This window comes from Venturia canescens, chromosome 11, assembly GCF_019457755.1.
Source record: "Venturia canescens isolate UGA chromosome 11, ASM1945775v1, whole genome shotgun sequence".
Classification (NCBI taxonomy): domain Eukaryota; kingdom Metazoa; phylum Arthropoda; class Insecta; order Hymenoptera; family Ichneumonidae; genus Venturia; species Venturia canescens.
Window position 1 is genome coordinate 6,025,635 of NC_057431.1, and position 16,499 is coordinate 6,042,133.

The following is a 16,499-nucleotide window of genomic DNA, read 5'->3' on the forward strand; positions in this document are numbered from 1 at the left end:
TAGGATTACATCACATTTTGCTGGGTGCCGAGGCGCGAGGTGTTACTCCGAGAAATTTTGTCATCACCTATTCTCGTAGCGGCGGACGTCTAATCATTCGATTTCAATAGAAATGAGCCACGGCTTTCCGGGATAGATTATGAAACGTTCGCAGCGTTCATTGAAATTGGTTGAAACGATGTTAACGGTTTTGAGTTTCAGCTGCTTGTATTGACTCTTCGTTTTTCGAAAGCTTCTACTTCTGTGGGTTTATCATTTACACAGTTGGAAAGATTCGTAGTTACGTAGTCGTTGATTAGCATATCAAGCTACTTCCCTTTTCACTCGTCCGAAATTTTGGGTTTATAAGGCCGCGATATCCGAGCAGCGAATCAAAACGATTAAATTTTCGCTCTACGTCGATATTGAATATTCGATTTATCAAGCAGTTTGTCAGGAGTTTCATTCGAAGTGACGAAAAATCATAGTCAAAATGAGTTTCCGTGTGAATCTCAGCGGGGCATCGATCCTCGTTATTCTCCTTGTAACATCCGCCAAAGTTTCGAGTCGTTCTCATTTCCCCACGAGTAGTAATTTTGGAGTCGAAGAACCACTTCATTTGACGCCCCTTCTCGAGGCCGGACAGGCCGCCTCCGCAAGGGACGCGGCCAAAGTTACTCATCGAGACTTTAACTTTGAAAGTTACGCCGGTTACTTTACGGTCAACAAGAGCTTCGATTCCAATTTGTTCTTCTGGCACATCGCTGCTGAGGTGAGTAGTAACTTTGCTGCTTGTTCGGAAGATTTTTCGTTTTTCAATCATTCCATTCAGTGGCCTCTTAAGCCCACGTTGAGATCATGTCAGCAGAATCCTCATGGTTTATCACGGTTAGAAGAGCCATGAAATGTCTGAAATTCAATGAATTAACGATTAGGAAAATAACTAAGGAGCAACGATGCTCCACTGAGCTGATCTGAGTTCACCTGTCAAACTGCGACGATAAACGAGGATTTTTTTTTGTTTCCAGGAGAATCCGAAAAGCGCTCCGGTAATCCTGTACCTCCAGGGTAGTCTGGGCGTCAGTTCCATGCTCAGTTTATTCACGGAGAACGGTCCAATATACATAGATGAGGATGACGCCTCCGTAAATATTCGGCGGTTGTCCTGGCACAAAACGTATCACGTTATTTACATAGACAGCCCGGTCGGTTCCGGTTTCAGTTACACTAATTCCGAGGAGGGTTATTCGACGAACGACGATCAAGTCGCCGCCAACTTACGCGAAGCTTTGATTCAATTTTTCCAACTGAATCCCCAGCTCCGGGACAACGATTTCTTCTTGGCCGGCAGCAATTACGCCGGTAAATTTATTCCAGCCCTCGGCCACGCGATTCACTTGTACAACGCGAATGCGAAGTCTTCGAGCGCCATCAATTTGAAGGGAATTTTCATCTTCAATGGTTACGTAGATCCGGTTAACCAACTCGTTTACAGTAAGCCACTGTTGGATGAACAGCTCATCGAAGTCGAGTGCAAATCCGATTTTCTCGAGATGGAGAAAGACGTCAGAGCTTTCATAAACGCGAATAAACATCTTCAGGCTTACAAAGCCACCGAAGCGTTTCAAGCCAAGCACAGCTGCTCCTGGGGAGACGATCTCCTCCTTAATTTCCCCTTCAACGTCCTAGTGAGCAACGGATTATCGGATAACGAGAATTTATTCAAGTTCTTGCAACGCCGCGACATCCAACACAGCCTTCACGTCGGCAATCGTGCATTCACCGCAGTTTCTAAACCAGTAAGGAACCACCTCGAGGCCGACATAACCCGGTCCCAGGCCCAAACACTCGCTACCCTCCTCAATTACTATCGAGTTCTCATCGTTTCCTCTTACGGTGACACTTATTGCTTACCTGAAAACATCGAAAATTATCTTTCCAAATTGACTTGGTCTCGCGCTAGCGAATACAAAAATTCTCCAATTCAAGAATCCGAGAACTATATCGAAGGAAAAGAAAGACTGAAAAGAGGCGGCAATTTAGCTTACCTTTGGATCGAGGAGTCTGATCATTGGATCACAGATCAGAATTCAGATAAAGTTTTAATTGTCTTGAAAAAATGGACCAAGGATAGCTTTAAGAAATAACGAGGTCACCACCAACACTCGATATTTCACAGTGGAATTTTTACTTCATTTATGATCTCAGCGATTTGTCTAAAATTGTAAAAAAGTGTTACGAACAAAAAATTCTTTAACATTAACAAATTATGGAAAAATGGGATTCATTGTACAGCATATTACTAATTAAATAATTAAATTACTAATTAGTGTCATCCCAATAAAAAAATGAGATTTCATACACAAACTATTAAAAAATTATTTTCTTGCTCCCCTAGCCGAAAGTACGCACTTTCCGGCCGGGAAGAGCATTTTCTGATTCGTTATCACTCACACGAAAGATTTATCAGGTTCGAAGAGTTGTGAAATTTCTACTGATTGCTTCAATTCAATTCAATAGTAACGAAGTAACGGTGCATGGGGAAACACTTCATTTTGGAGGCTTTCCTGCTTCGAGTGAATTTCATAATCTCAAGCTTCCAGCAAAGACCAATGGAAGAAGAAAAATCGAAAAAATCGTCCTACTTATTCGGACCTTCGTTCCACCTCGCCTATTACCCGTTTCTCGTTTACTCCGGTAGTCTCGACGTCCTTTGCCAATCACGCTGGTTACGTCCGAAAATTCGGCAATCTTTTCGAAGTCCTCGTCAGAAAGGCTGGACATTACGTTTCCCATGATCAGCCGACTTGGATTCTGAAACTTTTAGAATAATTTGTCGACGGATCGCTCTAGCAATGAATTACGTTTTGATGTTATAAAAAAATATAAATATTTTGATCTTCGGAATAAATGATTTGCTAATATTGTAATTAAATCATAATTCATTATTAAGTTTTTTTGTTTTGCGACTCAATTCTGGGTCCCATCTGTCCGCTGAGGTTCAGCCGCTTCAATGACGTGACTTATCGGCGAGCAATTCTGCGTTTGAAAGAATTTGTGATCGCTCTTCGTTGGCAATCTCGTTGACAGAAATTACTGTGGCTCGAGGGGGACCAGAATCTCGTTTCGGTGAGGAGAATCCGTGGGATGCCACGTTCCAAGGATTGCAGATTTTCTATCAACGACGAATATCCACGTGCTGAAACATTTCGAACAAAATTTAAGACGCATGGCACATTTTTATTCACATTTTCAAGATTTCGACGTTTATCGATGTCGATTTCGAAATATTTCGAATCAACTTGTGACTCACGGATTGCCACGTCCCGACTCAAACACAGGTGAAAACAGGAGAAACGAGGCAGCAAGTCGTTCGGTTTCTTATGATTTTTTTTCTTTTATGAAACAATCATTTTTTTCATGCTTCAAGTGTTGAACCGAAATGTCGAGTCTTCGAATACTTCATGTTTGCGATTAGGTTCCAACTCTTTGCGCATGAGTTGCGAGCTCTGTACAACGAGGAGAGGTTTTCTCATCCCAAGACCAACGTCCCTCTACACTATTTTGATCGACGATGGCTTCAAGGCTGGTCGAGGATAAAATTGGAAAATTTCGATTGCAGGAGAATTCGGCGAGTGCGCCTGTCCTACTGTTTCTTCCAGGTGGCCCGGGGCTGAGTATGGCGATGGGTTTGCTAATGGAGCACGGTCCATTCTCGGTGGCATTGAACGGTAGTCTTGAGACGCGAATCGCTTCCTGGAACAAGAAGCACAACGTGATTTACATCGACAGTCCGGTGGGGACGGGTTGGAGTTTCACGGATTCGGAGGAGGCTTACGCGAGGTCCCAGCCCCAAATCGGCGACGAGTTGCTCCAAGCGATGTTGCAATTTTTTCAGTTGTTCCCAGCGCTTCGGGGAAACGATTTCTTCGTGACCGGTGAATCATACGCCGGTAAATTTGTTCCGGTGCTTTCCTCTGCGATCCACGTGCACAACGTTGATGCGAGCGAGGACAAGAAGATCAATTTAAAGGGAATGGTGATCGCGAACGGTTTCACGGACCCCTTGAACCAGCTCGTCTACGGCGAATTCCTCTACGCCCTCGGACTCGTCGACGCCAACGGTAGAGACGAGTTCCTCGCCCTGGAGCAACAAACCCGAGATTTAATCCTCCAGGACCAACACGCCGCGGCTTACTAAGTCGTCAAGAAAATCATCATGAATCGGAACGCCAAACAGTCTTTTCACCAATTTAACCGGGTACGATTTCAATTTCAATGTTCTCGACGACCAGTTTCTACGCGACGTCCCGGAAGCCTTCTCTCGTGGCTCGACCAGGCCGACGTACGTCGCGCCCTCCACGTCGGCAACAATAACTTTACGTTCGTGTCCCACCAAGTCAGGCAGTACCTCGAAGACGACCTTACGCGTTCTCAGGTCCACTTGGTCGCTTCCCTCCTCCAGGACTATCGAGTCCTCATTTATACCGGGAACCTCGACGTTGTTTGCAGTTCCGTCTCGGTCCAAAATTACCTCGGGAATTTGAGCTGGTCCGGTGCCCAGGAATTCAGAACTGTTCGGAGACAGCACTGGCGAACCAGCGATGGGGAACTCGCCGGCTACGTCAAAAAATTCGGCAACCTCGTCGAAGTCACCGTCAGAAATGCCGGACATTTTCCCTCTCTCGACCAACCGGAAAGGATTCTCGAACTCTTGGAGAAATTCACCGGGGAATCGCTCTGAAAATAACCATTTTTACGCTGCTTTTATCGAATATTTTTTTTAGAAACTTTTGTACATAAAAATTCAATAAACTTACCAGTTAAATTGAATTGCTGCAAATGCTGTTAAACTCGCATCATCGAATCCCTCGAATTTTCCACTGAATTCCCTCGATTTTGTTCGCCGAACTACTGCAATGGAAAAATCCAATTATTTTGTTCATTTGTTATAGAATTTTCGAGCTTTTCGATCGCTCAAAAAATTTTGAAAAAATCTTGGCTACTTTGAGCATAGAATTTTGGAGGATTTCATCTCGGGATCACCCTGGAGACAACCAACCAAAACGAAAGATTGATATGCCAAAATGATTTTTATTTGACGTTTGTGGTCAACGTTTTGTTCATGTTGCGTATAAAATGTCATGCATCTTGCACTTTGTTCGAACCTCGATAAATACATTTTTACCAACGTTACATTTAGTTTCGTTGAAACATTGAACATTGAATTTTCTATCAAACGTACCGATTCTGAAATCGTTAGTTCATTATTCTTAATTCATAAATTTGTACCAAAAGTCTTTCGATCGATCACAGAGTTCGCGTACTACGTTTTCAAAAGTCTACGAAAACTTACAAAAGGTTTTTCGTTCATTGCTTTCTTTGTGGATAATGCAGATCATCGAAAGTTATTTGACACAATATTGTGGAGAATCCTTCGGATGAACGAACGTAGTTTTTACTCATTTACGCAAAAAAAGGAAAAACTTTCAACAACGGATATTTATTTTGGTATTCAGATCACCGTAGCATTGCAAAATCAGTCTAAAAGGGATTGGCGTTTAAAGTTTTTCGTTTTTTCGATCGAAATTTCAGAATCGAAGTTTTGCCTACTTTTCGTTAATTTATGTGAAAAAACAGCATCAAATTAATCTCGTTTTTGACACGTTTGCTTCTACGTAAGCCCTTGAAGTTAAATTATGAAATATTCGAGCCTTCGATAAACTTAGGCAAGTATCGCCTTTGTTGTTCGTTATGAAATTTCTTCTAGTTCAATCGAGATACGGTAGTATATATAAATCGACGAGCGAGACGTTTTTGTGCCATTGAAAATGTTTGATTCCAGGCACTGTGTGGAGCTTCAATTTTCCAGCTTTGTCGAGGGTCTGCAGGCCTATCGCATCTTTCCTATAAATCTCACGATCTTTCATCTCGACGACCGTTTTGTTGTAATCGAAATATCCAAACTGGCTGCTCTGCCAGGGCGTTATGACGTCGTCATCCGGGCCACCGATCAAAACCATGCGCTTTAATTTGGTCAGAGCCGCTTTGAAGTCCGTTGAGTTTGACGAGAGCTCCTCGTTGTTTACGAATGGTAAAAACTTGCTGTACTCGAAGTAGAGTTTCTGGAACAAGGAGAACAAATTTGTCAATCAATTTGTGCCAAAAAATCAGAATCTTTGATCATTCGTTGTTTATCCGATTGAAAGATTGCTTGGGTAAGGGAGAAAAAAATTACTTGATGGTCAGGATCGTTCCAATAATTCCCCACACTTGTGTGCTGTCCGATTTTTGAATAAAACAGTTCGTAGGCTGTTTCACAGACAAGATCCGGGAAGAATAAATGCAGAAATTTGGCTGAAAATACATAATGCGCACTCACAAAAAGTTCACTTCTTGGCTCAAATCGCTTAAAAAAAGCTTCAAAACTCACTGCCAAATTGTCCTGCTTGTGGAGAACTCAGCGAAATAAAATTGCGCACGTTGTGGTTAGGAAATCTCTGCAAAATGGCTCTCGCTATCAAGCCGCCTTGACTGTAACCCAACAAATTTATTCCCTCTGGAAATGCTGCTGCTATCGCCATCACGTCTGAGCCTATTTCTTCTACTTGATGCCACATTGGTTCTAAACTGCTCCATCCTGCGTATCTTGGAGTATTAAAAACTTGCGTTCCTGGATGAATCTGAAAATTCACTGTTTTATTCATTTTTCATTTTTGCCCATTCAATTATTCTAATTTCCTTCTATGGAACTGAGCTGAAGAGTTAAAAATAAAAGTTTCTCAAGTTGATCAACCACTGTGTTTACTCTTCAAAGATACTCAGAGTCAATAGATTCTGCCTCAATGACTTTGCTAATCAAATATAGGCTTAAGAAACTTTTGTCACTTGTGTTTTTTTCAGGTAAACTTGAATGCGTCACTGAAAATCAGGATTGAAAAATTTTTATTAACAATCGAAGTGTAAGTTTTCCAAAAAAACGTAATTTTTTTTCGTAAGTCTCACTACTTTTTAAATTCATGATGATGATGACACTGGAAAAACAAAAGATCTGTGTTGCGAGTAAATGATTGACGAATTAATTGTTTAATTTTTCGTTTCAGACGAGAACGTGTAAAAAAAACATTAACTTTCCTTAGAAAAATGATTTTGAGCTGTTAAAAAATGTAATGGAATAATTCTAAAATTTCGAAGAACACTAAAGACGCGAAGAGAGAAGTGTAAGGTTTTTAGTCTCCTTATTCATGTGCCCCTCGTCGTCGTCGTCATTCGTCTAACAATTATGGATTGAAAGGAACCCGGAAAACAATGAGACTCACTTCCTGAATGCGATCGCTTATTATTTCCATACTGTCACTGCCCGTGAGAACCCCATGAATGACAACAACGGGCCTGTACGGTAAAGCGCTTTCGCAGCCTCCAAATATTTCGAATAATATTACTAGTAAACAATACTTTAGATACATTGTTATCTTATAGTTTGAAACGATTCACCGAGACAATAAATAATAAAAAAATAAAAATAAAAAACGATGACTTTTACGCGGGACGTCGTCGTGAGCGTCGCAAGTATCGCGAGTCCCGCGAAAGCGAATATGTTGGACTGTCCAGCTCAGCTGTTCAGCAAGTCAGCAGTCAGCAGGATGTTTTCAAGGTCAGTCACTCTCTTTCTCATAGTTGTGTATATATAAGCAAGTTCGATTTTTCGCGGATAACATATTTTTACAAATTCGTGAGAATGGATTTAGATGGACCACGAAGATAATATTAATTTCATTATTATTTCGTATTTTAGTTTTCGATCTTTTGTAAAATGTGAATATTTTTGTTTGTTTTTATTCACTTTACAGCGATGTTATTGACGTTTGCTCTGGAATTATTTCAGGGACTATAATCTCCCGGATTAAAAATTTATTTTCATAGTTTCAACCACCCCTTCCGTTTTAGAATAATTTCAGTTTTCAGTTATCAGAATCAGGATGAATCATTTTTTTCACATATATTCGTTCGTTAAAATTTTTCGGCGATCATTCGATTCATCCATTCGTTGCGGGAGTCATCTGTATACCGACGGTCGGTAAGTGACCTACGGTCGGTAACGAGAAAAAAATATTTTTGCTAAACGGCGGGGGTTATAAATGCCGGTACATCGATTCAGGCCATACTTTGACCGACAATCGTTAAGAAAGGTTGAGCAATGCGATTTATCATCTCGTTCCTGCCTCCGAAAGAAAATTCTTTCGTTTCCTCCCTAAAAGCGTTGATTCGACAAAAAATTCGGTGACTTATTTTTTGTTTTCTTTCACAACATCGCAATTTTAGTATTTTTCATTTTTTTTGGGTTTTCCTACGATTCGCTTTTCTTAGTGAATGTTTTTTTTTTTTTATTTTTTCTTTCAAAATTTGATTTTTCGTTTTCCACTAATCATTAACTTACCGATTAAACTTATCGTCAGTAGGTATGCATTAAAGCGTATTTTATTATCGTGAAAAAATATGAAAAACGATAGTTTTGCAAAGCCATCAACCGATAAATGCAAATTTCCATGATGACACATTTTTACCGGTATTTTTCAAAAAATCTTTTTTTCTTTTTATTAAATTTTTTATGATATTTCATTATTTGTTTATATTTATTTATTTATTTATAATGATTCATAAATTTATAAATATAATTATAAAATTTATAAAATAATTTAAAAAATATTTTTAACCAATTTTGTTGCACCAAGTCTCATTTTGTTCCTCAACTAATCCTCTACGAATTCACCACGTAGATTTTTCTTAAAATTCACACCTTCAGAAATAACGGATGCCAAAGCTTTTTCACTCAGTCAACAATTATAGCTGCAATACCGAAACGATTGAGTTAAAAAAACAACAAAATGATGGATTCGTAGATTCGTTGGGGGAACAAAATGAGACTTGTTACAATAAAATCGATGAAAAAAGGCAGATTGTTCTTTGAAGAATACCAGTGAAAATGTGTCATCATGGAAACTTGCATTCATCAGTTGATCCTTTTGAAAAACTATCGTTTTTCATATTTTTACATTTTAAGGGGGAATATCAGTGTGACAGGCAGAAAAACGAGGTATTTTTGGGATTTTTTTTTTAAAATATGCCTCGATTAAATCATATGCACTTTTTTGTATTAATTATTGAAGTAACGAAGTATACGACGAAATTTTTTCGTATTTTCAGTACATTTTATCGAGCAGAGGAGCGCTCGCAAAACGGCGTCTGAGAAAAAGGCTCCCTGAGCTCGGTAGGAAATTTGAAAATCTTGATTACAAAAAAATGGCGGCCATGAAAAAAAAAGAATTCAAATTTTACACAAAACTTTTGCAGTCAATTATTAATAAATAAAAAAAGTAAATAATTTGAAAAAAAAACACTCTAATCCCTTTTGAACGAAGTCGATTCGAGAAAATTTGACCGAATTATGCTGCCAACCACGTCAAAAAAAATGCTTTCGAGAAAAACCCGTCCGGGATCCGTTCGGCCCCGCACACGAGGCTCTGAGAGTCTCGACGCACTTGGCCTCGATTTCGAATACTTTTAATCTCAATATTATTTCAACATTTGTACGCATATTCTCAAAGGCCAAAACAATCTAAAAAAAAAAATGGATTTTTTCTTTCCTTCACACCGATGTTTCCCCTTAATTAAGGAGGGTGGATAACGGAATAAAAATAATGAGAATTTGATAAAATTTGGTGATAACATTCTTTCACATCGAGCGTACAAATACAATTTTTTTGCCACATGGTTATCGAACAATTGAGCGTTACGGAGGGCGTATCGCGACGATACAATGTTGCCATGCTAAACCATGTTAAAAATATTAAGAATTTTAAAATGACAAGAATTTCATAAAATTTGCTAAATGTATTCTCTAAAAATCTAACAATATACATTTTTTTAGATTTTTCTACCACATAGCTCTCGCGTAATTGAACACTAAAGTTCACGTACATAATAACTTCGATTTAACGCTCAATTATGCGATAGCCATGCGGTAAAAAAATTTGAAAAAAATTTTATTCGTATACTTGATGCCAAAGAATGTTATCACCAAGTTTCATCAAATTCTCATTATTTTTATTTCGTCATCCACCCTCCTTAAGTCGAAGTTCTCATGCACGAGATGTATAACTGTATTTATGTAAACTCTATGCTTATATACACGTGAACTTTAGTCTTCAATTACTCGAGAGCTAAATGTTATATCGTCTTGTATATTTTGAAAGAATATGTTTACCAAATTTTATGAAATTCTCGTTACATTGAAGTTCTTAATATTTTTAACGTGCTTTAGCATTGCAACATTGTATCGTCGCGATCCAACCTCCTTAATAAGACACGCTGCAATGAAAATCCACTAAAAATACATTAAATCGGTACGTTAAACTCGGTCTAAAAGCCCTTTGAAAATTTAGCACTCATTTGAGCGCAAACACGCAGTGCACCGGTTACCTTAAACTCAATCGCCAAATGTCTTTTCCCACTTTTTTTCCCCCTCAAGCCTGAACCCCCCCCCCTCCCCCCTCCCCCCCCCCGCCCCGCGAGAGCCAAGAAAGGGGCCTCCGCGCAAGGGTTGAAGCGAGCGAGATTGGTGACGGCCGCTGTATAATAATTTAGCAGTAAAACACGAACTGGAATGCGTGCTGTCGCGTGTATAATCCTCGCGCGGTATATGGAAGCGAATTGCAAACTCATGCTGGCGAGGGCTCTGCCCGAGGGCGAGAAGAGGCAAGCGGCGCTTCGTGGCGAAAGCATCCTGGCCGAGCGGCGCCGGGGCCGGGGGCTCCAACCGGCACGTGGCATTTCCCGTGGCGCGTTTTCAATGTTCCTGCGGTCCCATACATCACGACCTAACTCTGACAGGATCCCCTCGAATTTGCCTTTTTATTCTTATTCGGAAAACAGGCCGCCGCGCGCGGGGAAGAGTCTCGGCGCGGGGAGTGTCGCGGGAAGACGGGATTTTTTAGTTTTGAGGACGAAACTCGACTCGCGGAGCGCGAGTTTCTTTTTTTTCATTTTATGCGAACTGCGGGGTGCGGTTTTTTTTTTTTTTTTTTTTTTTTTTTAAATGAAAAATCACTTTCGTGATAAGAGAAAATCACTTTTTCGTTGAGTTTTTTAGGATGAATAATAATCGCACGAATTTTGGCTTTTCTTTGACGAAGCACCGTCAATTGCGAGGGGAAATTAATTGTAGAGAATCGAATAAGAAAATGAGCGGCGGAGCGACTCGATCGGTTTTTTATTGAGCTGGTTCATCCGCGAAACGATTTTCTTAAGAAAGTCTTGAAATTTCGACAGAGCTTAAATGCGCTCAAATAAATGGGAAAAAAGAGAAAAATACACTGGATTTTAAGGACTGTGCTTAAAAAATCGTTTATTTTTCTACGTTACGAATAAACGCTTTTTACGAAGTTTATGAAAAAGGTACAAAATGACAATGAAGTACGTAGCGAAGGTTTGGGAAATAATTCGAGACGATTGTCTTACTGGCAATAAAGATAAAGATAAAACCTTAAAGATTGAACGAAATTGTTAATGAGCACTCGTACAACTTCACGTTTGCTTATTTTGGAATTTTGCTTCTTTTTGGCTTGGCCCATTCGTGTCACAGCCTCCTGTCTTTTTATTACCATTTTTGTCTTGATCCATTTCCCTTTGCGCTCTCCAAAGCGATTTTTAAGATTAACTCATGGCTTGTCATTTCATTCGCCAAAAAATGAGTTAAAAAAATGTATTTACGATTCGAATTAATAACTTTGACATTAATTTAAAGTGGTCATATCCTTAATTAGGGAGTAAAAATCAATTCGATTTGGACACCCAAAAAATACGATTCTTCGGGCATGATCTACTTTGATAAAGAAAAAAAAAAACGAAAAAAATGAAAAGGAAGAAAAAAATCGAAATTTTAGGATTTTTGCTCATCGAATGTTAATGCACAATTTTTATCGACTTTTCGCATTTTCTGTGTGTGCGTGTGTGTTTTTTTTTTCAATTGGTTTAAAAAAAAATGCTGAAAATTAAAATTTGCAAATTGCTTCCTCACAAAAGATGGTCAAGATGCACGATGCTCAAAGCTTACTCTATGAGGTGTTATATTTTGCATTTTGGCTTTCTCATAGAGGAAGCTTTGAGCATCGTGCATCTCGACCATCTTGTGAGGAAGCAATTTGCAAATTTTCATTTTCAGCATTTTTTTTGTACACAAGGAAATAATGTATTTTCTCTACCTTCTTTTACGAACATAAATTTATCTCTTTGTTTAAATCCATAAAAAAAAACTGAATGACGAGCCATCAGAAAAAACAGTTTGCAACTTTCAATTTTCATCGTTTTTCTGTTTACATTGAAATTAAATAATTCCGACAACTTATTTGCTGGAAAGTACAGAGGAAGTACAGACTTGTACACGACATCTTAAAAAATTTCCAAAAATTCAAGCGGTTAGACGATCTTTTGAAAAACTCTCATATTTTCGTAAAATTCAAAAAATCATAAAATTTAAACCGCTCAACCGATATTCCCCAAATCCAATACCAACCTTCCTATTATGATAATCTATTCATAAAAAAAAAGTTAGTAATAAATCTTAAAATTTTTGGAAGTTAGAGCGTCGACACTCTTTTTATGAAAATTTCAAAACGTCGTAGAATTCGTATTTTTTTATGAATTCCGACAAAATTATCAGAGAATGAAGAGCTTATATAAATTAATATCAGTGCAAAACGGTAGCCCTGTATCTCAAATCCTTTTCGAGTTATAAGCGTTTGAATTTTGCAATGCCATAACCCGCACACACACACATCCGGACATTTTTTTTAGATATGATTTTTCGGTGTTTTGGGACATTTTGAGCACATTGACATTGAAAACTGTAAAAAAAATGTTCATCATCACACAGGAAGCACACGAGGAAGCGAAATCGCACGAATTCAAGTTTTTTGCTCGTAAAACGTAATCTAAGGAAGTATCACGAATTGTGGAGGGAGAGAGAAATAGTAGAGAATCGAAACAAGAAGAAAACGAGTGCCGGAGCGAGTCGATGGGTTGGTTATTATTTGAAAAATGGGAAAAATGAGGTTTTTTTTTTAAAATAAATGACTAGCTTCGTAATTTTTGGAGTTTGAGCAGCGCGATGACGAATTTTTCCATTAATCGCGGCCGCAATTCGAGTGCGGAGGTTTTTCTTTTCCGCGTTGGGATGCAGCGATGCGTGCCGCGAGGTCGTCTCCCGGAGTCCAATTGCTCCCGGGCGACATTCTTCTCCGTTCGTGAGAAAAAAGCGGCTCGCTCGGTCCAATCAAGGATGTTCGTGGTCCGGTGCACCCCGGAAATGGGCTCGGAGGCGGGCCCCGGTAATAAAGGCGATGGAACCAGCGAGCCGGGGTTTTCCAGTGTCCCCAGGATGACGGATTCCGTCGGAGGACATGCCTCGTGAAAAAAGCGCCGGCGGAACGCGAGTTCCGGGGCGAAAGGAATTGGCGAGCGATATCGCGCTGCTTGAACAGCCCGCTCCGGGAAGATCCGCGCGGGAGGCGGCGTGCTCAGCCGAAGTTTAAGTCGCTCGGGCGCTCAGATATTCAAAGTCGGCAATAGTTTATTCATGGCCGGTCGGAAAGTCGAGAGATATTGGAAGCGTCCGCAATGTGTGTGCACGCGAGAACCCGGGGCGGGGGGATAAGAGCGCGCGAGGACTCGGCGATATTGGTCGGGCGGAAGTGTCCCCCCGGGAAACGGGAAACCGCGGCGCCGGGAGGGCCGCGGGGGCCGAGGGCGGTGGAAAAACGTCGCGGCTCTGAGCCCCGCTCCACTCGCTCGATCCGTTTCGATGCCGGCGGAAGAGCACCCTTGTGGCCACCAACCCTTCGATCTCGTGGCATCTCCGACTCCCTGCTTTTGTCTCCCTCTCTTGGAGCAACCTTTTCATCCTTTTCTCGAGGATATCGCCTCACGAATTGAGGAAAATGGAAACCGGCGCTGCGTACGAATGTCACGCGGCGCAGCCTCCCTCTCGCTCTCCCTCTCTCGGCCTATTTACGTGCTCTCTCATCTCAAGATCGATCTCGATTTGCCTCTTTCGCTTCTATTCGAGGTCCAATAAAATTCAAATAAACTCCGGTGCGCATACTAAATTATCACATGTTCCATTACCCAACCCTCGAACGTGCGAGGACGACGCTACGAGCGAGACTCAGGCTCGGGTCCGCACGAGAGGGGCTCTCGCGTCTACTTTTCTTTTTTTTTTTTGGAGCCTATAATATCGAGCCTCTGCGACATCTTTGTTTGTGCTGGTCCATTGGATGCGGTGGGACGTTCTCAGCTATTGCGGGGGATCTCTTTCGGAAGATTTCGCGACGAGTGTCCAGGGTTTTGGGGGCTTTGGTCCGTTTGCCGTCTCCTGGACGACGGGGACTCGCTAATCTTCTAGGAGTTTTTTATTCGAGGAGTTTCCTCCAGGAGTTTCCTTCAGGACTGTCCTCCGGGAGTTTCCTGCAAGAGCAGTGAATCCGACGCTGCGTCGCCATCAATATCAAGACTTTCTAATGAACCGCGATAAATTTGGAACCCTTTCGTCCGAGGGTACGTCCGAGGCCCCAATTTCTTTGGAGCTTTGCCGGGGTCGTGAGCGTGGCGCGATTTCCGCCATCGCTCACTGTCGTCGGCCCTCCCGGAGAGCCTCCACACTTCTGTCACATCCCCGTCCGCCTCGGCCGTGTGTGCGAAAGCGTGCATTGAACCGCGTCGAGAAAAATACGTATCAGTTTCACGTTCGTTCGTCCAGCAGCAGCAGCAACAGCAGCAGCAGCAGCAGGACGAAGGGGCGCGAGTCACACTCCGGTTCTCTCTCCCCGGATGCGGGATATTTTTCGCTCTGGGTCAGCTGGCCGTTTCCCAGGAACGCCCCAGATTTCAACATTACTCAAGGAGGATCAACCTGCCAGGGAGCGTGGCCATTGTTCCTTTTTGCCGTTCGACTGGCTCCGCAGCATCTTTTTCTTTATCGCATCGCCTCGGAGAGCGCGAGTCTCCCCTGGAAGCGGCAATTCCGCGGACGATTCTTACTCCATAAACGATACTTTCAAATAAAAGTATCGAAGCTCGATTTAAGTCGCTCCGAAGGAAGATCCCTTCGAAAAAACGTCTTCGCCGAACTCGGCCGCGGGGTTAAGGGGCCTCCGAACTTGGACGTTCGGTTTTAATGACCCCATCAAGTTCGCAGCCCCGCGCCCCGATCAATAAATCACGTGAAACGTAATAAACCGGCGCGTTTTCTCCACGCGTTATTACGCCGCTTCGCCTCGCGCTCCCAATTCAACAGCTCCAAGCAAACAACCATTTTCTGCAACGTCAATGAATCCCATTTTCCTCCCATCCGGCGTGGATAATTGATTTTTTCCGGCGGGCTTCGGAGGCCTCGCTAAGGTTTGTGCCGGCGCACATTCGGCGACGTGCATTCCTCCCTCGCCCGCTCCTGTTGCATTATCGATGCACCTGATTTCACACTTGTTCGTTCACAGCCTCTCTCCCTCCTTCTCTTTATTGCTTCTTTATTTATTTATGTCCCAACTGAACATCGAGAAACTCCGGGCCGCTGCTTTTTATTTATGGAATAACGTGCCCGAACTAATTGTAAGTTTGCCGATTCATTCGGCTCCGTACTTTCTCTACTTTTTTATATGGATTCATTTGGATGATCATTTTTTCGTCAGTACTGTTTCGCCTGCTCTTTCAATAATTCACGATTATTTTGCCGAATTCATTTTTCCTAGCATTATTTCTTCGATTTATCAATTTTTTTTTTTTTTTTTTTTTTTTTTTTTTTTTCATTTTTATGCCAAACGTTTTTTCGTTCCAATTTTAATATTAATTATTTTATTTTTACAAATTTTTTTTATTCGTTATATAAATATAAATAAGTTATGTTTTGTTTTATTAACTTATTTGAAACAAAAAATTTCAATGGATAATAGATTTAATATTAAAATTGATAATGTTAAAAATCATTTATTTAAAAAATAATAATAAAAAAGATGTAATAAAAGAAGAATCAAAAAATTGTATGTAAAAATTAGTACAAAAATATAAAATTAATATTATTTTTAGTATAATATTAATATTAATCCTATATTAATCTAATAGTTCATATTAAATATTATTGTTAATAAAATAATAATATTCATTTAAAAAATTTAATTACATTTAATGGCGTTGTACAATGTGAAGAACAAAAATTTGCAATAGTGCATCTACAAACGTTCTCTCCTTTTCAATTATTTGATAAATTTTACATATTTTTTAACGTTATTTCAGTCGCACTTATATTTTTCATTACATTCAATTTCACTAAATATTTTCATTTTTTTTTTAATTTTAATTTTTTCTCTCTTTTTTCAAAATTTAACTTAATTTATTATTTCTTCCATTATTGTAATAATTTGGATGATATTAATATCGTAAAGATGATGTGAATTTGGTCGCGGGTGAGAGGA

At 40.4% G+C, this 16,499-nt stretch overlaps 3 protein-coding genes across 4 annotated transcripts; 2 read left to right on the top strand and 1 right to left on the bottom strand.

Moving 5' to 3' along the window:
• The first annotated feature begins 472 nt into the window (after positions 1-472).
• On the top strand, positions 473-2,126 carry LOC122418395 (venom serine carboxypeptidase-like). The gene is made up of 2 exons (XM_043432568.1): positions 473-751; positions 1,008-2,126. Exons 1-2 carry the CDS (start codon positions 473-475, stop codon positions 2,124-2,126), a joined length of 1,398 nt encoding a protein of 465 aa, XP_043288503.1.
• Positions 2,127-3,553: 1,427 nt separating this feature from the next.
• LOC122418396 (venom serine carboxypeptidase-like) lies at positions 3,554-4,723 on the top strand. Its single transcript, XM_043432569.1, has 2 exons — positions 3,554-4,171; positions 4,319-4,723. Exons 1-2 carry the CDS (start codon positions 3,554-3,556, stop codon positions 4,721-4,723), a joined length of 1,023 nt encoding a protein of 340 aa, XP_043288504.1.
• A 330-nt stretch (positions 4,724-5,053) lies between these two features.
• Positions 5,054-7,586, bottom strand: Ppt2 (palmitoyl-protein thioesterase 2). Of its 2 annotated transcripts, none has more exons than XM_043431641.1 (4): positions 7,299-7,586; positions 6,413-6,662; positions 6,218-6,336; positions 5,054-6,104 (listed from the first exon to the last, which is right to left on the bottom strand). In XM_043431641.1, the coding sequence occupies exons 1-4, from the start codon at positions 7,443-7,445 to the stop codon at positions 5,751-5,753; spliced, it is 870 nt and encodes a 289-aa protein (XP_043287576.1). In that variant the 5' UTR covers positions 7,446-7,586; the 3' UTR covers positions 5,054-5,750. The 2 variants fall into 2 exon arrangements, with proteins under 2 accessions (XP_043287576.1, XP_043287577.1); XM_043431642.1 differs by having other exon boundaries at positions 6,413-6,673; positions 7,299-7,429.
• Positions 7,587-16,499: the final 8,913 nt, after the last annotated feature.